The sequence below is a fragment of the Capricornis sumatraensis genome, chromosome 10 (genome assembly GCF_032405125.1).
Source record: "Capricornis sumatraensis isolate serow.1 chromosome 10, serow.2, whole genome shotgun sequence".
NCBI classification, from domain to species: domain Eukaryota; kingdom Metazoa; phylum Chordata; class Mammalia; order Artiodactyla; family Bovidae; genus Capricornis; species Capricornis sumatraensis.
This window is the reverse complement of record NC_091078.1, coordinates 40,811,227-40,838,150: the sequence shown is the minus strand read 5'-3', so window position 1 is coordinate 40,838,150 and position 26,924 is coordinate 40,811,227. Positions and strand designations below refer to the sequence as shown.

The 26,924-nt window shown below is 39.7% G+C and overlaps 1 protein-coding gene across 2 annotated transcripts in view; it reads right to left on the bottom strand.

Moving 5' to 3' along the window:
- EGLN1 (egl-9 family hypoxia inducible factor 1) overlaps nucleotides 1-26,924 on the bottom strand; it is a 48,995-nt gene that overhangs the window by 7,876 nt on the left and 14,195 nt on the right. For both annotated transcript variants that reach the window (XM_068981816.1, XM_068981818.1), the window contains one exon: nucleotides 3,853-3,972. In XM_068981816.1, coding sequence (XP_068837917.1) covers nucleotides 3,853-3,972 — 120 coding nt within the window. The remainder of the gene's footprint in view (nucleotides 1-3,852; nucleotides 3,973-26,924) is intronic.

The following is a 26,924-nucleotide window of genomic DNA, read 5'->3' as shown; positions in this document are numbered from 1 at the left end:
GCAACCTGTCCCGCACTTGGTATAACCAGTTGTACTTGTCAGTCCACTTGGTCTGCACCCTCCACTGGAGCCAAGCTCTGTGAGGGAGAGCTCCATTTCTGCTCGGTTTCCAGTGCCCAGAACACCCTCTGGTACAGTGTACTTATTCAGAGCAAAATACTGCAAGGAAAGTTTTCAGTTTTACATATAAAAGCACTGAAGACTTTTTTCTGCTCATGTACTAATTAAAAAACTATATATTGATGACCTTAGATAGGTCATATAAAAATTAAAGAATCAGCCTAGAAAGAACCTAGACTCTAACAAAATGTGGAAGAGTTGATTGAACATATTTCTAATTTTCTAGAGATTCACAAAATGTGGAAAAAAATGTTAAGTTTTAACTAAATTTACACCAGTTGTTTTGTGTATTGAGCTCAAGGTGAATTAACAACTTCTTGATTTCAAACTTTGAAAGTTTTAACAAAAAACCATGTTTGTTGACATACTGCCTCAAAATATACTAGCAATAAAACTTTCCTCCATTTTGAACTTGGAGTAGGACAGAGGACATTCTTTCTTTTCAAAAAACATTTTTAATTTTTAACTGCTTGTCACGCTTCTATAATAATATTCTTGCATTTGTTACTTGCTCTTTTTTTTTTAATTCATTCATTTTACCTTTGGCTGTGCTGGGTCTCGGCTGCTGTGCACAGGCTTTCTCCAGCTGTGGAGAGTGAGGGCTACTCTCTAGTTGTGGAGTGTGGGCTACTCATTACAGTGGCTTCTCTCGCAGAGTACAGGCTCTAGGGCCCATGGCTCAGCAGCTGTGGCTCCCCAGCTCCAGGGGACAGCCTCAGTAGTTGCGACACACGGGCTTAGTCGCTCCACGGCATGTGAGATCTTTCTAGACCAGGGATTGAATCTGTGTCTCCTGCATTGGCAGGGGGATTCGTTACTGCTGAGCCACCAGGAAAGCCTTATTATTTGTTGTTTATTTATTCATTTTATTGAGGTACAGTTGATTGACAATGTTGTGATAGTTTCAGAGGTACAGCAAAGTGATTTGGTTACACATGTATATCTATTTTCCTATATTATTTTCTGAAAATTCTTTTCCACTATAGTTTATTATAAGATATTGGATACAGCTTCTTCTACTAATAGTAAATCCTTGTTTATCTTATATATGGTGGTGTATACCTCTTAATCTCATCCTCCCAATTTATCCCTCCCCACCTTCCCCTTTGTTAACCGCAAGTTTGTTTTCCAAGTCTGAATCTATTTCTAAATATTCTGTAAATAAGTGCATTTGTAGTATTCTTAGATTGCACACCTAAGTCACACATAACAACATCTGTCATTCTCTGCTGACTTAGTCTGCTTAGCATGCTCATCTCTAGGACCATCCACATTGCTGCAGATGGCAGTTTCATTCTCTTGGCTGAATAGCGCTCCCTTGTAAGGACCTCTCTGTCCATTCATCTGCTGGTAGATGCCTCGGCTGCTTCCATGTCCTGGCTACTGCAAACAGTGTTGCTAGGAGCACTGGGGGTGCGTGTATCTTTCCGAATTAGAGCTTTCATCTTTTCTGGACATATGCCCAGCAGTGGGATTGCTGGATCATATGGTGACTCTTTTAGTTTTTTAAGGATCCTCCATATTGTTTTCCGGAGTGGCTCCACCAACTTACATTCCCAGCAACAGTGTAGGAGTGTTCCCTTTTCTCCACACCTTCTCCAGCATTTATTATTTGTAGACTTTTTGATGATGGCCATTCTGACCATTTTGTTAGGTGTTACCTCATTGTACTTTTGATTTGCATTTCTCTATAACCAGTAATGTTGAGAACTTTTTCACTTGTCTATTGGCCATCTGAATGTCTTCTTTGGAGAAATGGCTATTTAGGTTTTCTGCCATCTTCTGACTGGGTTTTTGTTGTTATTGGAATTGTATGAGCTGTTTGTGTATCTGAAAATTAAGCCTTTGTTGGTCACACTGTTTGCAAATATTTTCTCCCAGTCCATAGGTTGTATTTTTGTTTTAAGTTTGATTAGGTCATATTTATTTTTGCTTTTGTTTCTATTGCTTTGGGAGACTGACCTAAGAAAACACTGGTACAATTTATGTCAGAGTATATCCTGCCTATGTTCTCTTCTAAAAGTTTTATGGTGTCATGTTTTATATTTAAGTCTTTAAGCCATTTTGAGTTTATTTTTGTGTATGATGTGAAGGAGTGTTCTATTATATATGTGTATGTGTATATATATATTAAAAATACAACAACTTCACTGATTTACATGCATCTGTCCAGCTTTCTTAACACCATCTGCTAAAGAGACTGTTTTTCCTCCATTGCAAATTCTTGTGTCCTTTGTCAAAGATTAATTGACTGTAGATGTGTGGATTTATTTCTGAGCTCTCTATTCTATTCCATGGATCCACATGCCTGTGTCTGTGCTAATACCATGCTGCTTTGACTATTATAGATTTACAGCACTGTCTGAAGTCTGGAAGGGCTATGCCTCCAACTTTGTTTTCTCCTCTAGATTGCTTTGGCAATTCTATATAAATTTTAGGATTACGTGTTCTAGTTCTGTGCAAAATGTCATGGGTAATTTGATAGGGATTGCATTAAATCTGTAGATTGCTTTAGGTAGTATGGCCATTTTAACTATATTAATTCTTCCAATCCAAGAGCATGGGATATCTTCCCTTTTCTTTGCATCATCACTGATTTCCTTTATGAGTTTAATAAGCCTCAGCATACAGGTTAGGTATATTTCTAGATACATATTTTTTGACGTGATCTTCAACAGGATTTTTTTCTGCCTTCTCTTTTCACTGTTGGCGTAAAGAAATGCAACTGACTTCTATTTATCAATCTTGTACCCTGCTACCTTGCTGAATTCATTTATCAGTTCTAATAGTTTTTGTGTGGAGCTTTTAAGGTTTTCTATAAGAATATCAAGGACAGAGGATATTCTTTAAATCAGTATGGTACAGAAAGATTACTGGATCACTAAGTTTTAGGATATGCTTTTAGAACAGGACTAAGTTTTTGCACATTTAGGACCTGGTGATTTTCATTTGTGTGTATGTGTGTGTGGCGAAGGAAGGTTTTAAAGGTTATTTGATTATTTAAAATTACCATGGCTACACAAGTGTGTTCACTCTGTGAAAAGCCACTGGGCTATATATTATGTTCACTTTATATTTTGCTTCAATATACGTAAATAAAAAAGATTTTAAAGAAATCAACCAAAATTAGTTTATACAATCTCCAATGCAATCATACATGACACATTTCTAAAGTTTAAATCTTTTAAATTTAAGTGAAACTAAGGCTGATATTCAGGGAATATATTTTTGAAACAACAGAGATTAGCTGTATTGTACATTCTGACTGTACCACAGAATCTGTCAGTATTAATAAACTTCATAATCAGAGAAAGAAGTCCTGCCTCCAACAGTCCAACAGCCAAATAGCATCTCTGCAACAATGCAAAAAATAAAATGTAGGAGTTAAATAGCAAATAATTCTTAATAATCATTTATACATAATCTCCCTCAAAAGTTGTGATAGAGCAAAAAATTCTCATAAGTGTTTTGGGTATTATTTTAATAAAAGATACTTTTGTAAAAGTTAATTTTTGGATGAATGTGTCAATATTCACAATAAGGGAATCTACTTTTTGAGCTATATTAGTATCTGTTTCATTTTAATAAAGATCTATCCCTAATACCTTAAAGCATATCTAAGGAGAAATGTTTAACTGTTCCACATTTTAAAGTCAGTCTTACCTATGAGGGGTATTTGTGAGAAAAAAACACCTGTAAGATAAAAAATAAATGCTCAGTGAGGTGGCATACCTTGGCATCCCAGTCTTTATTAAGATAATATATACATGTCACACATCTTCCATCTCCATTTGGATTATCGACATGACGTACGTAACCTGTTCCATTGCCAGGATAACAAGCAACCATGGCCTGTAACAATAATAATAATAATAATAATAATAATAAATTTAATAGTCCAACTATGAATAAAAAGGGGAAACAGCTTATAACAAAGATCTCTCATTTTTGGCTATTCTGACTTACATTTAAATTCTTTCTCTAGTAAAAAATCATGTTTGTAGATAAGAAGAAGTAAAGACCTTCTACATTGATGAGTATAAAAAGCACAGGGTAGGCTGGTGAACAATGCAAAGTCTGGAGAACTCTGTCTCACAGTGATGGGAAGAGCTGACACAGAAGGATCAAAGAGACTGCAGAAAGGCCTCTCTTTTGTGACCTTTATTCATGATGATTATCAAGATCAAGTGGGCTTTGTCCTGCTCCATGGAAGCTGGCCATTCTCCCTGAGCTCACCAGAGAACCACCTGTGTTACCATTCCACAGCCACAAACTGCCTCCAACACACTCTCTGAGTGGAACCAATTTGGAAAGGCACAATTTAGAAGATCAACGCTGAACATTACCTCATTTAATATCAATGAGACTAAATGACAAATTAGCATGTCACAAGCTCCTCTGTGAAGGAAACTGAGGCCCAGGAAGGTTAATGTTCTTAATGACACATGACAGGAGATCAAGTATGAATGCGGGCAATCTGGCTTCAGAACCCAAGTCACTGACACCATACTATGTTATCCATGTAACACACCGCTAAACTCGTATGTGTCTTGGGGGTCAGGGGGTGGACAGTGAAAAAAGAAGACTGCTAGTTGGCTATTGCAGTTTGTTTCCAGGAGAAAAACAAAAATCAGGTTGACTAAGGTGGCAAGGTAGGATGTATTCTGAAGGTAGAAAACCAACAAGGTTTGCTCATGGACTGGAAGTGGAGAAAAAGGAGAGTGAAGGATGATTCTGCTGTTTCCAGCCTATGTAACTGAATGAATGGAGTATTTACCAAAAACAAAACAAAACAAAACAAAAACAAAGAACAGAAATACTAGGTGAAAGAGTTAACACCATGCACAGGGTAATAAAGGAGCTTCCCAGCAGTGGTCCTGATAAGCCAGATATTCCAGGGTAGAACAAAACTGAAGACACTATGATTATGCTTCAGAATGAAAAGTTTGCGTTAGTCACTTCTACACTGTTCTCCTTTAGGGTTCCATGGTGGTGCCTAGGGGTGACTGATAGGCAGTCCAGAGGAATGTTGTTCAGTTGCTAAGTCATGTCCAACTCTTTGCAACCCCACAGACCCATAAAATGACAAGAAGCCAAACAAACAGGTCTCGCCCCAACCTTCAACTGGGGTACCATTTATGTTTCCACTGAATTGCAAGTGAGACTTTTGGGGAAAAAAAAAGATGTAATAAAAGTTTTAAACAACTGTATTAATTAAATTTTATAATTCCTGAAGTAGCTCAGTTACCTCCACCTAAATGTACTATCTGAGGGGCCATTATCACCAGAGGCTTGTCTGGTGTTCCCCAGAGCCCTTTAGCTCTGCTCTGGTGACAGGGACACCACGGAGTGAAGAGAAGGGAAGGAAGGGGAAGGGAGTCAGTGCTGCACAGGGCCTGCCTGTTGTCTGCGGACTCAACCTGTCTATAGCAACCATAGCAAAGGCAGCAGGACATTATTACAACTACAAAAAGGATAAGATGAGAAACCCCACCATAACCCAGTAAACTAGAAGGCCTACTGACAATCAGAGCTAAATGCAGGTGGCTATAAAAGGAGTAATGCATAAAAGAGAAAGAAGCAAGAGGATCCTACTCCCAGAAGACAGACAACCCCTTCTGTGCCTACAACTAGAGACTCTAAGAGGAGAAGGGAAAACCAAGCACCTCCAGAAAAAGCAGATCACCTTGGAAAACCTGAGACCTGAAGGAGTCAAACTCCGAGAGGTTCCGGGGAAAGATAAATATTGCAGGAAACATGCAATGATTTGGGAGGGTCATGAATTCATTCCAGTATCTGCATGGCCTGAACACGACACAGTGAAGCTGCACTGAGCAAGGCATGCATGTCCTGAAACTCCTCCCCACTTGGATTCTAAAAACATAAAAAGATGTTTCTATAAAACCTCACGAAATCTAGAAGCTGTTATGTTTAAAATAAGTATTCACATTTAAACAAAGTTATCTTTAGCTACAATTTGGACTAGCAAAATTTAAAGTTCCTTAAATGTTACACAGTGCTTACAGGTTTTAAATAACATTTATGCTTTATGTCTTAATTGATAACTTTGTTTTCTAGGTATATTATATATATATATATATATATATTAAAAAGACTTGCTATTCTTGATTTTTTTTAATATACAGGTTCTTGTTCACAACTTTTAATAAATTCAATTTATTTTCTCTTAATCTCTTGGTAAAACAATAACAACTCATTCCACACCTGATTTTACCTGCTTAAGACCATTATTAGTCTAGAAGTCATTAGCAGTATTAAAAAGTATTATGAAATACCTACAATATCCCAGTACAAAAAGGGTCAGTATGGTATGTCTGAAAGGACTTAGCTGGAAAGAAAGAAAACACCAGGCACTTGCAAATCAACTGATAAACTGAGTAGTGCAGATAATAAACAGAAAAGGAATTCGGAAGAAAGAAATTATTCATGTGGGATAAAATAAAAGGACAAGGCTCTGAACTACACATGACCTTGGCTCACCTTTAAAGGACAGGTGTGATCTGGAAAGGTAAAGGGATGAAAAAACAATCAGTACGGGCCTAGCAAACACAGGAAACAACTGAGTGACAGTGGGGTACTTTTATAATGGTCTGCTTTGTCACTTAATAATCAGGTAAAGTTAACTTGGCAGAAATAAGATGGAATCTTGAAAATTCAGCAGAGGAAGAAGGACATGAAAGGTAAGCAACAGTGAGCCACCGTGGTCCTGTGTAGGGATGGCTACAATGAAAGCTTTGAAAAAGGCAGCTTCCCTATTCTAGAATTTATATGAAAGATTATGTAAGATAAAGGACATTGCTATGATCTCAATGTTTCCATGCCTGCAGAGATTCATATGCTGAAATTCTTAAGCCCCGAAGATTTAAGAGGTGGAACCTTTGAGAGCCACTGAGGTCACAAGCAGGGAGCCTTCATGAATGGATAAGTGCTCTTACAAAGAGGCTCTGAGGGTAACCCTGACCCTTCCTCCTTGCGAGGACACAGCCAGAAGAGGCTGTGAACCAGGAGAGGGGCTTCACCAGACAGTGGCGAGCATGGTCACCTTTATCTTGAGCCTGCCAGCCTCCAGAACTGTAAGCAATACATTTCGGTGTTTAAGCTACTCAGTCTGCGGTATTTTGCTATAGTAACCCAAATGGATTAGGACACCTATACCTAATAAAGACAGCAGAAAATTCAGCAGAGGAAGAAGGTATACCTATAAAGGATAAAATTGTTTCAAGAGATTTACACTGTATATAGTGGTCCTAAGGATAAGGAAAGTCACTGAAGTCTATCAAGTAAAACTGAACTGTCTCTAGAGATCTGATGAGGACTGGAGTGATACTCCTGGGGTATTCTTCTATCTTTTCTGAGGAGTAGCAGACATGACCTCACACTCCCGTGAGGGCTGGGTTGAAACACTCGACATTTGCCTGAAAAAGAAACAATGCGATTGCCTGCTCTATCATTCTGAGGTACATTTCTAATCTGACATGTCTTTGAGACATCAATTTTAAACATTTCAGTTTCTCGTTGGGAAAAGCCTATTTAAACATAAGCAAAACAATTAAATGCTATTTTTTCCCCTTTTGACTTGAAAATGTCAAAATGAAGATGTTCTTAGGATAAGAAAAAACATATATTTGTTTTTTACTCTTAAGAATAAAAGGAAGGAAGAGGTTGGTGGTACCTCTCTGGAATCTGAAGACATTTATTTCTGGCATTGGAAGGCTTGTATTCAATATGAAGTTGAACCAGGAAACTTACTTTTTTTCCTTGAACTGAATTATTTTAAAACACTGATTCAAAGCTAAGAAAAGTCAAATTTTATGACTAACAAAGTACTATTTTTTTCCCTGGAATGTGGGGAAAAGCTTTACTATTTGAAAATTTATTCTATTAAAATATATTGTCCCAGGTCTATAGCCTTCTGCAGACACGGACAGTTAACATTTAGCAAGCACTCACCATAAGCCAGGCAAGGATCACCTCGTTCACTCCTCACAACAAACTTATGAGGTAGGTCCAATTAATCTCTTCACTTTGGAGATTAGAAAACAGAGCTATAATGAGAATGAAAAACTTGCCCAACGTCACAGAGATGCTAAGGAGTCTGGAGGAGAAAACCCCCTCCTTTACATCCTCCTCAGTTCCTGTTTCCAGTAAGGCTGTGTTCAGTCTGGCTGAAGAGTTCAGGTGAACCAGTAGCTGGCTCCTGAGGGACTCCCCACCTGCCACGACAACAGACAGACAGACATACACACGCGCGCATGCGCGCAAGAGGTTCAGTTCTCCCATGCGCTCTGGAAGGTCTCCTCCAACTCTGCATTACCGCTCTCAAGTCTCTCCCTCCTCCATTCCCACAGCACAGGTACCCACCACAAGCACTATCACTCGGGTTTACGCAACTCTAGCTCAAATACGGGGGGACACATATCATCAAAGAACTAGACTAAAAACAAGTTGGTATCTACTATAATCTTATTCCTTAAACTGCAGATTTCAATTATACTTATTTAGGTAATCTCATTTCCTAAAAGATATAACTAAAAACTTTATAAAATTACGAACTTTGTTCACTGTATTAATTAGCCTGTTAAACAGGGGTGATGACGAAGGACAATCCATAGGCATTTAAAAATTTAAATCTCTTGACTTATTTGCTAAACTTTAATGTTATAAATAACATACAGTGTTAGTTGCTCAGTTGTGTCCAACTCTTTGCAACTCTATGGATTGTAGCTGGCCAGGCTCCTATCCATGGAATTTTCCAGGCAAGAATACTGCAGTGGGTTGTCATTTCCTTCTCCAGGGGATCTTCCCCACCCAGGGATTGAACCTAGGTCTCCTGCATTGCAGGTAGACTCTCATTCTTTACCATCTGAGCCACCAGGGAAATCCCAATTTATGAGATTTTTCATATTTTTACTATTTAATTCTTTTGTCAACTGCTTATTCACATCCTTTATTCACTTTCCTAATGGATTATTCATCACTTCTCTGTTGATTTTTGAGAGATCTTTATAAATCTTCTATCATATGATAAAACAACAATTTCAACATTTTTATTATGTTCCTATAGAATATTTTAATACGAGCTAGTTATAATTTGTATACAAAGGCAGAGTATAATCATATTAATTATAAAATTTTAAAAAGTCCAAGAGACTCCTCTGACCATACTCACAGGAATGAAATGCAGGGGAAAAAAGGAAAGATAATATAACAGTATTGCTACAAATTACTCTTTAAATAGCCCAAGAATGATGGGCTGTTTAATTCAACACCAGACACACTATTTTCCTTCTTGGGCCCTAATTCTAGCCTGAGAGAAAACAACTCCAGGATACATTTAAAAATCAACTTGCTTAAGAGCAATGTTTCAACAGGCAGTGTATTCATCTTTAATGATGCCTTACTGCACTCTTTTCCCTTTTAGCAAGGAACTGATAAAATTCTACTTTACATGTTAGGAACTGGTCTGTGGAGCAGTTTATATTTAGGCTGCCTGGCTCTGCTGTCAGAGGAGAGCTGTGATTTGTTAGCCTCGGCTGCCAGCTCACCAGCTCTGCACAGCCCTTCCTCAGGTTCCCAGGCCAGGCGCTGCGTTTATGCCACTCACCCTCAGCACCTGAGGAGGAGCAGAGAGCAACCTCTCCCCACAGGGAGGCAGGGGTCCAGGCAGGCCTCAGCTTGATCTCCAGGAGACACTACCGCATTCCAGCCCCTGCAGGGAGGTGCACTGCTAAGACACGCTCTCTGACAGCTATGGCAAACTCATTTTATTAATAAAATAATTCTCCGGCAAGCTTGCAATTTAGCCTTCAGACAAAGAAAACAAACAAAACCCCCAGCTACTAAACATTACCAACAATAATTTCATCAGCTCTCAAGGCCCAGAGAGCAGGCAGTACACTAAGCCTGGGGATACAGAGATGAAAGTTCAACACCTGCTTCCTGAAATTCCAGAGTCTGGAAGAGAGGTGTGATTTATAAGTTATTTCAGCATAGAGAGTGCCAATTTGCTTTGATGGACTGGAGGACTTGAATTAGAGGGTCCTATTATTCATCCTGGATCATTAGTGAACATTTGCAAAACCACTCCAGGACAGAGTCACTGGTTAATGATGAAAGCTTCTAATCAAAAACCTCAGGTAAGCCCTCGATCCTTATCTCTTTTCAAATCGACAAATGTTGGTAATTAGCGTAACAGCTATTAGAAATGAGGACAGTATAGAAGAGCGGTGAAGAAGCTATGTGGTTTGGTTAGATATCACACAGGGACCACTGCTCTTACATGAGCACATACATAGGAGTCTAATGAACCCAGAAGCCTATTCTCTTTGGGATGGTTCCCTAGGGCTTAAGATTCCTACAGGTTCTGTGTTAAGTCCCCTACAAGGGAATTCTGTTGTCTGATCCTACCTATACTAAAATGAATACTAAAACCAGATTAGCACTTCTGCCTAGAATACACCTTTCATAAAAGACTTTCTAAAATGGAGAGTAGAGATTTCATGTGGGTGTGGCAGAGCTCTGAGTTTTGTTTTCATAGTAACATGCCATCTAGAAGCTCAGTTTTGGGGGACTAGGTCAACACCGCTCATTTATCTGAAGCTGCAAACTTGAGCAGTATCTCTCAAAGAGAACCTAATACCTAAACAACTGAACTGGCTCAGGTAGGTCATAACAGGCAGACAGTCACACAAAGGCATCCAGGACAGTGTAGTAAACAAAGCAGGGTCTTACACAAGGTACCCAGACAGCAAGGATGATTAATGCTTTAATGGGAATGGGGCATCAGAAAACATTTTATAGGGAAAGTGACAAATGAGAAGAATTTTGAAGGATAATAATAGAACTTTTCCAGAGTAGAGGGAGTTTCCAAGTAAACAATATTTTCAAAAACCATGAACAAATATGGCACCCTGAGAGGACCACAACCAGGTAAGCACCATTGGAAGATGAAGTCCCCATCGGGGCTGTGGGAGATAGGGAAGGACAGATGGGCAGGGGCCGGCAGAAAGGCTCTCGCCAGATGTTCACGAGTTTTTTTTTTACAAGTCAGTGAAGCCAAATGAATCACTTGGTCTTCTTAAACTATGATTCCAAACCCCATACTTGAAATCCTGACTTAGTAAGTATGGCATGAGGCCTGCGATCTCAGAATTTTAAACAAGCACTCCATAGGATTCTGATTAACAAAGGCCCAAATTTCCACTCAGTCCTAAAGGAAATCGACCCTGCATATTCATTGGAAGGAATGGTGCTGAATGAAGCTCCAATACTTTGGATATCTGATGCAAAGAAATGACTCATTGGAAAAGATCCTGATGCTGGGAAAACGGAGGGCAAAGAGGAGAAGGGGGTGAGAGAGAACGAGATGGTTGGATGGCATCACCAACTCAATGGATATGAGTTTGAGTAAACTCAGGGAGATAGTGAAGAACAGAGAAGCCTGGTGTGCTGCAATCCATGGGGTTGCCTAGAGTCAGACATGACTGAGTGACTGAACTACAGTAAAAAATTTCAAATAACAGTAGCAAAATAATATTTCAACTCTCCAAACATCACTTAGGCTACTCCTAGGGGATGGAGTGGATGGCCTGGAATTAGAGGTTACTGACACAGACAAGAGATGCTAGCCAGGATGAGGGACGCAGGACTGAAGGACAGGGGAATTAAGGCAAGATGAAGAATGTGAAACAGTCAGGATTTGATAGCAGTGACAGAGAAGGAAGAGTGCATTAAAAAACAACCACCTCAAAAATATCCACTATTTGTTCATTCATTCAACAAATCTTTTCTGAGCATTGACTGTATGTCAGATACTGTTCTAGATCTCAGGGGTACAATATGAAGAGAGAAAAAAAGTGACTGCTTTCAGGGAACATATCCTGGTAGGAGGAGAAAGGACAAACAAAAGAATTAAGTCAACACAGAGCATAATAAATAGTATGTAAGAAGATTAGTATTTTGAAAACACAAGGCAGGAATGGGGAACACAACGCTGGGGTGTTAACGGGGTGGGTCCAGCAGACCCATCTGAGCGGATCTGAAGGAGATAAGGAGTGAATGTTCCGGGCAGTGGGCCTGGCCTGTGTGAGGAAATGGAGGGTCAGTGTGCCTGGAGATGAGAGATCAAAGCCGTGGACAGTGCAAGATGAGGTCAGAGAGGGGAAGAGTTGGGGCTTTAGACACCACTGAAAGGACTAAGAGAGAGGTCACTGGAGGGCTTTGAGCAGCCTGGCTGCCATGTGGAGAGTGGCTGGAAAACTACTACCCACTGCCCAGTTATGTCAAGTTTCCTTGGAACACTCATTTGTTTGTGTATTATTATCTACGGCTGTTTTCAGGCCATAAAAGAACTAAGCAGCTGTGATAGAGGGGTTGGTCCATAAAGCCTCAAATTTTTTACCACCTGGCCTTTCGCAGAAAGTCTGCAACCCCTGATGTGGAAAACACACCAAGGCTGGCACAAGTGGAAGGCAGAAGATGAGTGAGAAAGCTTTCCCTGCAATAAATCAGATGAAGTATGCTGACTGCTTGGATCACGGTCTTAAAAAGTGATTGGATCCTCAATCTGTTCTGAAGGAGTCATAAGCAGGATTTCCAGAAGGACTGGTACGGAATAAGAGAGAGCACAACTCTAAGGTTTTTGGCTAGAGAAGCTGGAAAACTGAAATTACCCTTAATGGACAAAGACAACAGGTGGCACGGCCTCAGCGCAGGCGCCTTGTGAGGAGTCCAGTTTTGAACATGAGATTTAAAGAGCTCACTTGCTCGGAGGCAGGAAGACAGTCTGTGAAGAACGAACGGTCCAGCGGAACAGAAAGGAAAACTAACCATTTCAGTCGACCAACCATTAGGGGAAGCTGGGATCAGGGAAAGCTTCTTGACAAATGGGTCTTGAAAGAAGAACACAAACTGACCAGGAAGAGAGGAGAGTGAGAATATTCCAGGAAAAGAAAAAGTGACAAACGAAGGCAAGGAAGAGTGCGGTGAATGTGCTCAGGTGTGTGCTTTGTATACACTGCAACTGGGGGGGGGGGGCCAAAGTGTGAGCAAGGGGTGTGACAGACAAGGCTGCTTCCTGGACGGTCGGCATTCCTTAAATTAACTCGGCTCTCTCTCACGGCTAACGGAGCCAGAGGCGTTTTGAGTGATGAAGTGGCACCATCAGCTCAGTGGGTCCTCACTCACTTGAGCGGCTGACAGAGCAGCACCAAAGTGCAGCTGCAGCATGAGAGCCTGCTTCTCTCGCCGGCGCTGGTAAACGGCTGGCCATGTCCTCTTTGCGGTTATTTGATAAAGGGAAAAACAGTTTTAATTTTTGTAATTACAAATCCTGTAGTTTTTTTTAAGTACAGTTAATTACCATGTTGTACCAATCTCTGCTGTATAGCAAAGTGACTCAGTTATATATATATACATACATTCTTTTTTCATATTCTTTTTCATTATGGTTTATCAAAATGTTCGGTTTTTATATTTAATTTTCTTGATGTAGACTCAATGCAACAGTAACAACAAAAATCTGATTTTTTAAAGAAAATTTCCAAAATGAGTGAGCTCAAATGCAGTACTTAAACGTTTAAACTTAGCCTGAGCCTTAATGCTTAGAGAGATATTTAGTAGTCACTAAATGCTTTATTCATTTTAAAACTTAATAGAGTCAGCAAGACTTAAGAGATCAATAACTCCAATTACGAGTTGATTTTTTCAACAACAGCACAACTCTCTTTGTAGGCAGACAATCAAGCACTTCTGAAAAGCTTTTGTGGTGTGACTGACAGAGACTCAGGCCTCAGCCTTTGTGAGAGGACAAGTGTTACCGGGAGAGAACACCCGTCCACAGGACCTGCATATAGTACATCTCATGTCAGTCCTGCCACAGCTCCGTGAGTCATGCAGTGACTATCGACATTGTACAAGTAAATCTGTCTGGGCCTTGTTTTAACTTCTGCCTCTCCAAACCACTGCACAAGAGTGTAACCAATGGAAGAGCCAGATCTGGTCTTAGAAAATAATCATGGCCCAATTCAAATAATCTTAATCTCTATTCTACTTTCATCACCTTGAGTGAGTCATGTTCTTTAATGTTCTTCGCTTTTCACATCATTCTAAAGATAGCTGCTTAATTGTTTATGAACTACCATATATAGACACCATTATAATACTTACTTTCTGTATGTTCCCAATCATATTCTGGATTCCTACAGGGTATGAATCAGGCTTTATTAACCTGTGCCAAATACAAGTGTTCAACTATCTGTTGAATAAATTAGTTAATGACTAAGGGTGTGGTGGGATTAATGTAAATAACAAATATATTTAATATAGAAGTTTAGTTTTACCATCTATGCTAAAGGTTGACAGAAATAGTTAGGTTATAAGAAATAACTTTGAAGTTCAATAGCTTTCCACTTGCAAGGGATGACAAAAATTACACACACACACACACACACACACACACACACAAACACACACACACTCTTCTGTATTTGATATGATGTCGAGATATGAGCTATACAAACCTAAGAGACTGCTTCTCCCACATCTCTAGATGTGAGACAAAATCCCACATCTAGGTCTCCGTCTGCCTGGAAGGAGATTCTGTTATGTCTCAGCCTCTAGCTAATCTATATTTTTATCAATGATTTTGGCGGGGGGGGGGGGGGGGCGGTGTAGACATCACATTAATTTTTGGCTGCACCATACGGCAGGCAGGATCTTAGTTCCCTGAACAAGGATCGAACTTGTACCCCCTGCAGTGGAAGCCCAGCTTCTTAACCAATGGACCATGCAGGGAGTCCCAGACATTACATTCTTCAAAAGGCTTTGCAGAGGATAGTACTGCAATACAGACTTCTCTTCTCCCACACACGTAACACGCAAAACCAAACCACAGTGACTAAAACTACCTAAGAGAATTCAAAACGTACAGCAGAAGCATGAGAATATATGACTCTCAAATGTTACTTCCCATTTCTCTACAATCCTTCCTTAAACTTCACTTCACTTACATTTATTTCTACTCAAATACAGCTGATCAGCAACTTGATCACAAGTTTCTAACATTACCAATGATCTTGAATCACAAAAACAGAAGAATCTATCCATGTAACTTCTGAACAGGAGAAATTTAGATAAACATTATAACAGGAAAACCACCACCATTTACTGAGGTATCACCACCACCTGTCAGTCACTGTGCCAAGAGCTTTATACTCATCCTTTCATTTAACTCTCACAACTCCTGGAAGGCAGAGTAAGACTATAAAATGGGGTAAGACAATTTCCAGAAGATAGCTTAAAAAAAAAAAAAAAAAAACCCTCCCCAAATCCAGGAGTTTAGGTTGACCATAAACTTAAACCAGTTACTACGTTGCTAAAAAGCCACTGCAACACTAAGCAGTATTAAACAGTTCCTCGATTCTGTACTACTCAGGCCATATCTGAGTAGTATAACGGATCTACTGTATCCATTTCTGGGGATACATTAGATGAAGACTACTGACAAGCTGCAGTATTATCAAGGGGAAAAAAAGGCCGAAATGCTAAGGGCAACGTCTAGCAGATGGGAGAAGTGAGCAGGTTTAGCGTGGAGAAGATACATCCCCAGTAGACTGTAATCTCCACGTCAGGGAAAACAGCACCCCATCCTACACAGAGCTTTCCAGTTTGCAACATGGCTCTTTACCGTGCCAAAAGGCCACACAAAATAAAGAAGGACACAGAGACTGCCTGCACTCAAATCCCAACTCTACAGGCTGGGTCACTGGGAAGTTACCAAACCTTTGTGTGCCTGATTTCTCCTGTCTGTAAAGTAAAAATAACGACGGTACACCTGACTTACATGGCCACTCAGCTAGGACACAAATACTACTTAAACACTGCCTGGGAAACAGAAAGCATCAGCAGTGTTGGCTAAGACCAACAGCTGCAGGGCGCAAGAGAAGCCCCACACCTTCAGAGCCGCTGCCTCACTGGAGAACTCAGAATTATCCCTCTCACAGGATGTGAGCCTAGCAAGACAATGGAGGAAAGCGTTCTGTAAATCTTAATCCCTTTCTACCTCCATCATAATCTCTACAAGGGCCTCCTATATACCAGGCACCATGCGAAGTATAATCTTTAGTAGCTCATTTAATCCTACAACTACTTACCTGAGGATGCAAAACTAAGCGGGAAGCTAGATTGTGCACCCAGATTGGCTGGGCTCCACAGCCCCGTTTTAAGGCTCCACATCCCCTCATTTATGCATCTTGGCAGCTAGCAACATTCCTAATAAAAATGCCTCATATGTATAAGATAATCCAGGCAAGAATACTGCAGTGGGTTGCCATTTCCTTCTCCAGGAGATCTTCCCAACCCAGGGAATGAACCCAGGTCTCCTGCATTGCAGGCAGACGCTTTACCGTTTGAGCCACCAGGGAAGTTGTATAAGATAATCAGTGTTTCTTTAGTCAAATAAACACCAGGTACAAGTATTCTGAGGGAAGTGTGGAGCAGCAGAGACGGGAACGCCCTGTCCCGGCCACACCTCTCGCTCAGCTGTGGAGCTCATGGACCACATCACCCTGCCAGTGTTCTCCGTCTCGGGAACTAGGAATCTGGACTGCCATAATCTTCCAGTCTAGTTGGAAGACTGTATGTTCCATCTGGTACTACTTCTGATACAGCAGAGACTTAAAATAAATAAACTCCAGAATTTAAAAATGAAGAGACCATAAAGACCTGGCCCAAACTCTTCAGTTACTCATCTAACTAGAGAGCCAAAGGATAAAATCCGGGTCTCCCAATTTCCAATCCTACATTGCATCTCTTATAAAGACATAAAGCAAACATTTTAAATAGATGAGATTAAGAGAAATATAACTGGCATAACAAAGCATGTAACAATGGATGCCAAAATTAAACAGTACTTGGTAACTTTTATTACTCTAAAAATGCCAACTTTGTTAGTACATAATACTCATTGCTTAAAATAAACAGCTCACACGAGGACACCTTAGGATACTGTCTCAGTTTTGTGAATACCCAATTGTAATAAAAAACAGGGTGACCTCAAATAAATTACTATGATAACAAAAGCCCTGGAGAAGCACTATTAGTTTTATTTTGCTTTGGTTTTTAGAAAAGTATTTATAGAAATACTTGATAAGATGCTGAAACTACTGTTAGAAAGTTCATCCAAGATTAACAAAAAAAATTTCATTATCTATAGAGATACACTAAAATGCAACAATTCAACTAGAATTTAACATAGCCGAGAATGGCATAAAAAGTCTTTAAAAAAAAGTGTTCTGGAGCTAATTATAAAAAGCCACTTGTGAGATTAAAATATAAAGCACAGAGAATCGCAAGGCAGCCAAGTGGCTAGGACTCTGTTCTTTCACTGCCAAGCAGCCTGGTTCAGTCCCTGGTTGGGGAACTAAGACTCCACAAGCCATGCAGCACAGCCAAAATAAACACACACACACATCACAAAAACATTTTTTAAAATAAGAATTTAATTTTTTAAAAAAACAAGCAATCCCCACTAAAACATTTAAGGTAAATGTTAAGTCACATTAACAAATGTTTATTAAGCATATTATTAACATATAGAATGGGGTAACCTAGGTCTGATTCACTATACTCTGCTGCTGCTGCTGCTAAGTCGCTTCAGTCGTGTCCGACTCTGTGCGACCCCATAGGCAGCAGCCCACCAGGATTCCCTGCCTAGGCATATACCCTGAGGAAACCAAAACTGAAAAAGACACATGTATCCCATGGTTCATCCCAGCACTATTATAGCTAGAACATGGAAGCAACCCAGATGTCCATCGACAGATGAATGGATAAAGAAGTTGTGGTACATATACACAATGGAATATTACTCAGCCATAAAAAGAACACATTTGAGTCAGTTCTGATGACATGGATGAACCTAGAACCTATTATACAGAGTGAAGGGAGTCAGAAAGAGAGAAATATAATATTCTAACACATATATATGGAATCTAGAAAAATGGTACTGAAGAATTTATTTACAGGGCAGCAATGGAGAAACAGAGAGAGAATAAACTTATGGAGATAGGGAGAGGAGAGGAGAGATATATGGAAAGAATAACATGGAAACTTGTATTACCATATGTAAAAGAGCTAGCCAATGGGAATTTGCTATATGGGCCAGGAAACTCAAACAGGGGCTCTGTATCAATCTAGAGGGGTGGGATGGGGCAGGAGATGGGACGGAGGTTCAAAAGGGAGGGGATATATGTATACCTATGGCTGATTCACGCTGAGGTTTGACAGAAAACAACAAAATTCTGTAAAGCAAATATCCTTCAATAAAAATTTAATTAATTAAAAAGAAAAAATACATTCCTATCTACACGAAGTGCAAATACTGTATGATGATTCCACTTACACAAGATACCCAGAAGAGTCAAATTCATATAGAGTCAGAAAGTACATGGGTAGACTCCACACTTCCCCATCCAAAAAAACCAACCTGCTTCACTGGAGAGCAATTCCTCACTAATAAAAGTGTACTGTAAAGCAGCCTCTAAAACCAGAACTCTAGGAGTCATTCTAGTCATTCTTCCCTGTTAGCCAATCAATCACCAAGTCCTGATAGATCTCTACAGCCTGACAAAAAAGAATTTACCTCTTCCTGGTAGATAGGAATAGGGCAAAACTCCAAACCCAGGATGTGTGACCTTTTCATTGGCTTTCAAGACCTCCAATCCTTCTACCCCGCTTCTCATATTTCTCCTTGTGATTTCTTTCTTTTTTTATCTAGGATAGAGTTTTGGTTAGCCCTTTTATTTTTCCCTTAACCTCACCCTGCAAACTAACAAATTTATACCCCAAGCTATTCAGCACCACTGGAAAAGGTTATAACCATGCAGACTAAAAGTAGTCTCTATACAACTAAAAGTAGTCTCCGACCTCAGCCAGATCTTCAGAACTGCTTGCCAACTTCTATATTCCTAGCCGATTTGTTTGCACTCCTCAAAATGGATATTCTATAACTCACCTCTTCCAGCCATTATTTCAGCTCCAACTTTTCAATTCAATAGATGTGGAGATGTTTCCTATTTACCTGAGGTAATTAAGGCAATCAGGTAGAAACTTCAGCTTCTTACTCTCAGGCTTCTTAGAATGTATCTAAATCTATAGGCCTCATTAACTCACTTTCCTCAGTCAGAATGGCTGGTGTGTACAAGATACACATGGTGATGGAGTTTTAAAAAGGGTCATTCTTTCTCCTATGGAGGGATAATCCTGCCTATTTAATCACCTAGGAATCTTACTGAAAATCCACTTTCTGATTTAGGAGGTCTGGAATGGGATGTGAGATTCTGCACTTCTTGCAGCAAACCAATGCTGCACGTTTGGAGCAAGGTTTGGGAAAGTGGAAGTGAAGGCACTCAGTTGCGTCTGACTCTGTGACGCCATGGACTTAATAAGCCTGCCACACTCCTCTGTCCATGGGACTTCCCAGGCAAGAATACTGGAGTGGGTTGCTATTTCCTTTTCCAAGGTTTGGGAAAGCAGGGTCCAGATTCCATCCTGTCTCATCTCCTCAGAGACCTTTCACTCCAAGTTAACACCTTTCTTTATCTGCCATATCTTCAGATCTGTTTCTCTCTCGGCTGCTCCCTCCCCCAGCAGGTAACATACCTGTCTTTTCTCTCAATACTTTAAAATAAGCCCCTTCTCAGCTACCATCCAATCTCCAGTTGCTTTGCTCCACAATAAGTTTCTATGAAGAACAGTTACACCAATGGTTCCCAAATTTTTTTGGTTCAAGAGTAATTAGTGTCACAGTAACTTTTTCATGGCACTCGTAGGCCAAAAGAAATATCTGATGGTTCACTTTATTAAGGAATACGGGCCAAACTACTTAGCAGTACTTAAATCCTAATAATTTAGCATCTGTCAGGCACTCCATAATTTTTCAAATTGTGGAATCAGGCTCATTTCCTGTTTCATACTGATTTTTAGGCAGTACTTACTTTCCTTTTTTTTTTTTTAAATAAGAGTAAACACTGAAAACCCAGCTTCACAAAGGTATGACAGCACCAAAAGGAATACAGTGTGGTGTCCAAGAGATACTACTGTACTTCCCTTGAAATTTAAAAATAGTCATGGTACCCCTGTGAGTTAGCTACAGTGCCCTGGGATGCCGTCAATGCACAATCTGTTACCTGTAGGTCTGTGTAGTTCTCAGAATGGCAGCATTTCCACTGCTTGGGAAGTTGTTGGAAATGCAGAATCTTGGGATTCACCCAGACTCACTGATTTCAGAATTTCTACTTTAACAAAATATTCAAATGACTCACTGATTCAAGTTCAAGAAGACTGGTCCTTGCCTACATCTTCTCACCTACCATTTAACTCACTGAAATCACCGCAAGCAAAGTCCCAAACTATGCCCCCCAACCTTTTTAATAAAAGCATTGCATGCCTCCAGTTCTAATCCTAATTAACCCTCTTTGCAGTACTTAATACTGTCAATTTTCTATTCTTCCTTGGTTTCTAAAAACACCACTGTCTTCTGGTTTCCCTCCTTTTCTTTCAATATACTTTTCTCTCATGCCCTTTCTCCACCAATGAAGAGTTTTGTTTCCCACAAGGCTTCTGTAATTAGCACTATCATTGCTGTGAAAACTGCTTTCTCCAGGGGACTGCATTCAGTCAATCCTGTGGCTTCGGCTAAGATATATATGCTAACCGCCCTAGTCTAGATGGCTCTCTGCAGCCTTAGACCTATAAAACAATTTCCACTTGTATCTACACAGGCTTATTAAATGCAACAATTCCAAAACAGCTTACCTGCCTGCCTTCCCTGGCCTTCAAGTTGCTGTTCTTCATATAGCCTTCCTTTACCAAGTGGTGTCCTCGGTCCACCAATTTCCCTAGAGAAGCTCACAAATCATTTCTGACTTCTCCTCCTCCACTGCCCTTGCTTATATCATCAATTAGATCAAACATCTTTTGCTAAGTATGTATGGATATCTCCACCTCTATTAATTCTATTTTAAAAGAGGTCCTTAATCTTTTTGTTGGGCCTATTAACAGCCTCTTGACTCCTCTCCTTGCTTCCAGGATTGCTATGACCTGCTCTGTATCATTCTCCATATTCCATCCAAGTTAACTTTCTAAAATCAAAATCTAATGTCACTGCCGGTCTCTAATCCTTCCATGGCTCCAAATGCCTAGCAGTGCTTGTTAAAGTTTTCCAGCAAACAGCAGAAGGGTTTGCTGATACAGATCTAAGAAGCTCACCATAAACAAGACATTTTTTGCAAGGTTCCATTTTATCTTAACTAGTAATTTCCATTTTGCAACCTATTCCATGGTTAGCCACTTGTGTTACGACAGATTCGAGTAGTTGCAACAGAGACCATCTAGCCCACAAAGCCTAAAATAACTACTATCTGGCCCTTTGGGGAAAAAAAAAATCTGCTAACTCCTGCATTACACCGTGAGTACAGTTAAGATGAGGATTGTGCGTTACTTGTCTTTATGCCCCCAGCACATGTCTAGAGAAAGTACTAAAAAATATTAACTGAAGGAATTAGCATGTTACTAGGAAGAGCTCCAAGGGCTCATTAGGGATGTGTTCACCAAGTTGATACACAAGATCAAACAGAGATGTTCTTCAGTAAAGGCACAAGTCCGTGTCACTTGCCTCCTGGTAAGAGGCACTGAGAAGAACACAGCAACACCTGAGTAATATTCCTGACAAAGACGAATAACCCTAATCTAATGGTTAGACAATGTCAGAGAAACCCAAACTCAAGGACATTCTACAAAATAACAGGCCTGTACACTTCAAAAATGTTAGTCATAAAACAGGAGATCTGAGGGACTAGTTCAGATCAATGGAGACGTAAAAGGCATGATAACTGAATGCAATGCATGATCTAAGATTTTCATTTGTTACAACAGACATTACTGGAATAAGCTACCATATCACAGTAGGATCTGTATATTAAATAATACAATTATATCAGTGTTAATTTCCTAATTTGATTATAGTTGTGTGCTTATACAAAATAATGTACTAAGGTAACAGGTATCATGCCTGCACTTTATTTCCAAATATTTCAGAATATACTGATATATTTGGGGAGGAAAAAATGAAGATCTCAAAGGCTGAGGTAGGCAAAATAGAATACCATTATACAGAGGTCAAAACAGGTTCTGAAGAAACTGCCACTAAGTCCTTCACTGTGTGTGAAAGTCGCTCAACCCCATGGACTATATATATACAGTCCATGAGATTCTCCAGGCCAGAATACTGGACTGGGCAGCTGTTCCCATCTCCAGGGGATCTTCCCAACCCAGGGACTGAACCCAGGTCTCACACATTGCAGGTGGATTCTTTACCAGCTGAGCCACCAGGGAAGCCCAAGAACACTGGAGTGGGCAGCCTATCCCTTCTCCAGCGGATCTTCCCGACCCAGGAATCAAACCGGAATCTCCTGCATTGCAGGCGGATTCTTTACCAGCTGAGCTACCAGGGGAGCTCTAAGCCCATCAGATCTAAAGCTATTTTCCTAAGAACTTCCATGCACCACTGTATCCCTTACACACACATTAGAATCACTAAGAAAGTATTAGGGACTACCATTCAGAGCAATTGGTATGAGAATTAATATTTCTGGAACCTTGCATTATATTTTTCTTCTCCAAACAATGAGAAGGAAAACACTTAAAACCAAAAAATACCTTAGATAAGACTAGGAAAGTAGGTCGCTAGGAAGACTGTTCTACCTGGCAGTATTTTTTAAAGGAAATTATTTCAAGAAAGAAAGGTAGGGAGGGAGAAAAATTTAAAAGAATACACAGAGTGCTTACTCTAAGACCTTAACCAACAAAAGAACCATGAGATGCCCTAATTAAGCATGGCATGTCCAAAGAACAGGTCGTTCCATTTGCTAAAATAAACAATGTATGACAAGGAGTAAAGGGAAATAAAGCTAACTTGAGGCAGATCTCAAGCACTAAGCTAAGGAATTCAGATTTATTTTTCAAGCTACAGAATGCCTGAAGTCATATAAGCAAGCACTGACAATAACCTGAGTTGTCATTTAGGACAGCAGTCAGCAAACTCTGACCTATGGGCCAAAGCTAACTCACCTCCTATTTTTGTAAATAAAGTTTTACTGGAACACAGCCATGCTCTTTCACTTACACAGTGCCTATGGCTGCTTTCCCGTTTAGAGTTCAGCAGCTGCAACAAAGAATGTTTGACCCACAAAGCCTAAAACATGTAACCCTTTGGGAAAACCTCACTGACGCCCACTTTAGGAGGATGAATGTAAAGATAAAAGTGAAGGATGGATTAGGGAGAACATGGAATACTGCACACAGGAAAATGACATATACGGCTGTTGGGAAACAGACACAAAAGGACAGTGCGAACTGAAAGCCGAAGATGGGCGTGTGAGCCCAGTGCTGTGCTGGTGAGAGTGGAACCCGAACTGGAAGAGGAAGCAGAGACAGGCTGAAACAAAGTACGAATCAGTCCAGTGCTAAGGTGCCATGACTGGGAGGATGACCGGAAACGGACACACAATGAAGAGCGAGTTTCCGAGGGAAGATGACAGAGGAGTTATTTGATATCAGACAGGAAAACTCTAAAATACCAGTAAGACATACAGAAAGTACACAGTGGGAGAAGAAAATCTAACCTGGGAAACAGAATTAAGCATCAAAAGTTCAGTGACGGTATCTGAAGGTACAGAAATGGATGAGATCAAGTGGATGAGACAAGCCAGAAATGACAGCAGAAGCAGCAGATCCATCAGCTCAGCCCTATCTACCTTTAATCCTCCCAATAATCCTGAAAAAAGGAACTGCCCTTAATTCACAGAACGAAAACCTGAGCTCAGAAAGGATTCGGGTTAAAATTGGAGGTCATACAGCTAATACGCAGCAGCGGTAGAACTGAACCCCAGGTCTACTTGATTGCAAAGCCAGTGCCCGATCTCCATACCACATGTAAAGAGAAGAAAGCTGATGCCAAAGAGAGGGAAGTACCTGCACTTAGAAGGAAGCCAGCAGAGAAGGAATAGTTTGAGAATTACAGAAAGCCAGAACAGTGCAGTATCATGTCAGCTAAGGAAAGAGAAAGAAAAAGGGACGGGTGGATAACAACAGGTGAGAATTCTGATAGCTTACCACGTGCCAGCTACAACGCTTTTCATACTCATTTAGTCCTCGCCACAATCACGACATGAGTACTACTGTTATCCCATGAAACAAATGTGAAAACAAGGCGGGTAACTTGGTAGCAACACACAGCTAGCCAATGGCAGAGGAAGGCTTAGGATCCAGGCATTCTGCCTCTGAACCCTACGTTCTTCACCAGTTATACCACACTCCCTCCAGTCAAGTGCTACAGGGTAACAAAGGAGAATAAAGGCAGGAGAGAGCAAAGGACAGGTCCTCATGTACTAGAGGAGTAATAACTTAAAAACATTCCTTCCTTTTAGAACATCACTTGAAAGCACATGTCATGTTACAAGTAGGTTAAGGAATAAATAAATGATGACCAAGTGAAGGCAGATAGTATCACCTACTAGCAAAAGCCCTGGGAGAAAAAAGATGAGAGGACATTAAATTAAGGAATTAATATAATCAAAAAAAATGTAAACCAGCTGCTTTCATTAACAAAAGATTTTTCTTTTCTTTGCTAACTTATTGGTTGTTAAGAGATATTTAGAATAGTTAATAAATGTCCTTTGGGTATCTGAGACATGACATGTCACATTTTTTTTAATCTCTCCTACTGATCAAGAATATACCTTACATAAGTTTTCTCGGACCCAAAAATGAATTAGAAACTCTATTCAGTTTTAAGAAGTTGTCTGGCCTTCACCTAGGATTCAAAATTTCTGATTCAGAAGATTTATAGTGGGGTGCTGACATTAACACGATTCCAGTGCAAAGCTTACACACTTAAAGGAACTACCTCTTTTGCATACATGGCCTATTTGAAAATGGAGCACACCAGGCCTCCCCATGGTGAGATACAGGGAGGCCTGGCGTGCTACAGTCCACAGGATCACAAAGAGTTAGACACAACTGCACGACTCTTTTCACTTTCATGCACTGGAGAAGGAAATGGCAACCCACTTGTGTTTCTGCCTGGAGAATCCCAGGGAGGGCGGAGCCTGGTGGCTGCCGTCTGCACAGAGCTGGACACGACTGAAGTGACTCAGCAGCAGCAGCAGCACGACTGAACCACAATCTAAGTAAAGGTTAATTTTACCACTTGACTAATATCTTCTATGACCTACATGAAAAAACTGACCTGCCCAAAGAATTGTATGCTGCGTTTGTATACTATCAAAACAGTGTTCCTTGAAGTGAACAACTGGTATTTTTTGTGAATATGACTTTGTCTATCTTAAACAACATTCCAATAGTGCATTTCTGAAATTATTTCAGTTAGGAAAAAGAAAGGCTTGCCTTATCCCCAGTGTTTTAAAATTAAGAAATTTCTGTAATGGGTAGGAAACCTAAAAGTAAATACAATTCCCCTGAAACATGCATAAATAGAAAACTACTTCATACGTCGTATGCAGGAGGTCAAGCTCTGGAGTCAGACCATCCCACTTTGTGCCCTGGCTCTGTAAGTCTCTAGCTGTGTGACTTGGAACTTTTTTTTTAATCTGTGCCTCAGTTTCCTCAACTGTAATATAAGGAAATAATAGTACCTATACTTCATACAGTTATTGTAAAAATTAAACAAGAAAATCTGGGTAGAAGAAGTACTTATAATAGTGTGTGGTACATAATTAACATTAAGTAAACGTTGGCAATGTAAGGAAATAAAAATCTTCAACTCAGCAATTCTATTACTACTTCTAGAAATTTTTCTTATAAAAACATTACTAAAATGCACACGGTTCCCCTTTAAGAATATCTGATGCAGAATTAATTGTCATAGCAAAAAAATCAGAAATAACCCAAACTTCGATCACAAGGAGCTAAATAATTAATGGTACAATCTTTCACTGAACACAACGCTTCTCAGATTCATCCATGTTGTTGCATAAAAGAGTAGTTCATTTTATGGCTGAAGAGTATCCCACTGTATGAGGTACCACATTTTATTTATCCAGTCACCAGATAATGGACATTTTGGGTTGTTTCTATTTTTGATGATAATGAATAATACTCATGTCTTTGGATATGTTTTTATTTCTCTCAGGAGATACTTACAAGTGAAATCCTTAGATACTTAGGGTCATATGATGAGTTCATATGTATTTAACTTTTGGGGCAGTGGCTGACCTATTGCCCAAAGTGGCCATACCATTCTGCATCCCTACAAATGATGAATGAATGATCAGCGTATAAGGATTCCAGCTGTTTCATATCCTTGCCAAAAGGTGGAATCGTCAGTATTTTAAATTTTAGCCATTTTATAGTGTATGTACAGTGCTTTTTCACTATGCTTTAATTTTCATTTCCCTAATAACCAATGATGTTGAGAATCTTTTCAAGTACTCGGTCATTCACATATTTTCTTTTGTGGATTATCTCTTCAAATCTTTTGCCTATTTTTCTGTAGGGCAGTTTCCCTCCTTGTTATTGAATTTAATGAAAGTTTCCTATATTACAGATAAAAGTTTCTGTCAGATATCTTTTATAAATACAGCACATATTATTATTTTATGTCAGATATGTTCTATATATATATATATATATATATATATATATATATATAACATATTATATAAAACCCTTTTCTCCTAAAAGGGCTTGTTTTTTTTTTAATGGTG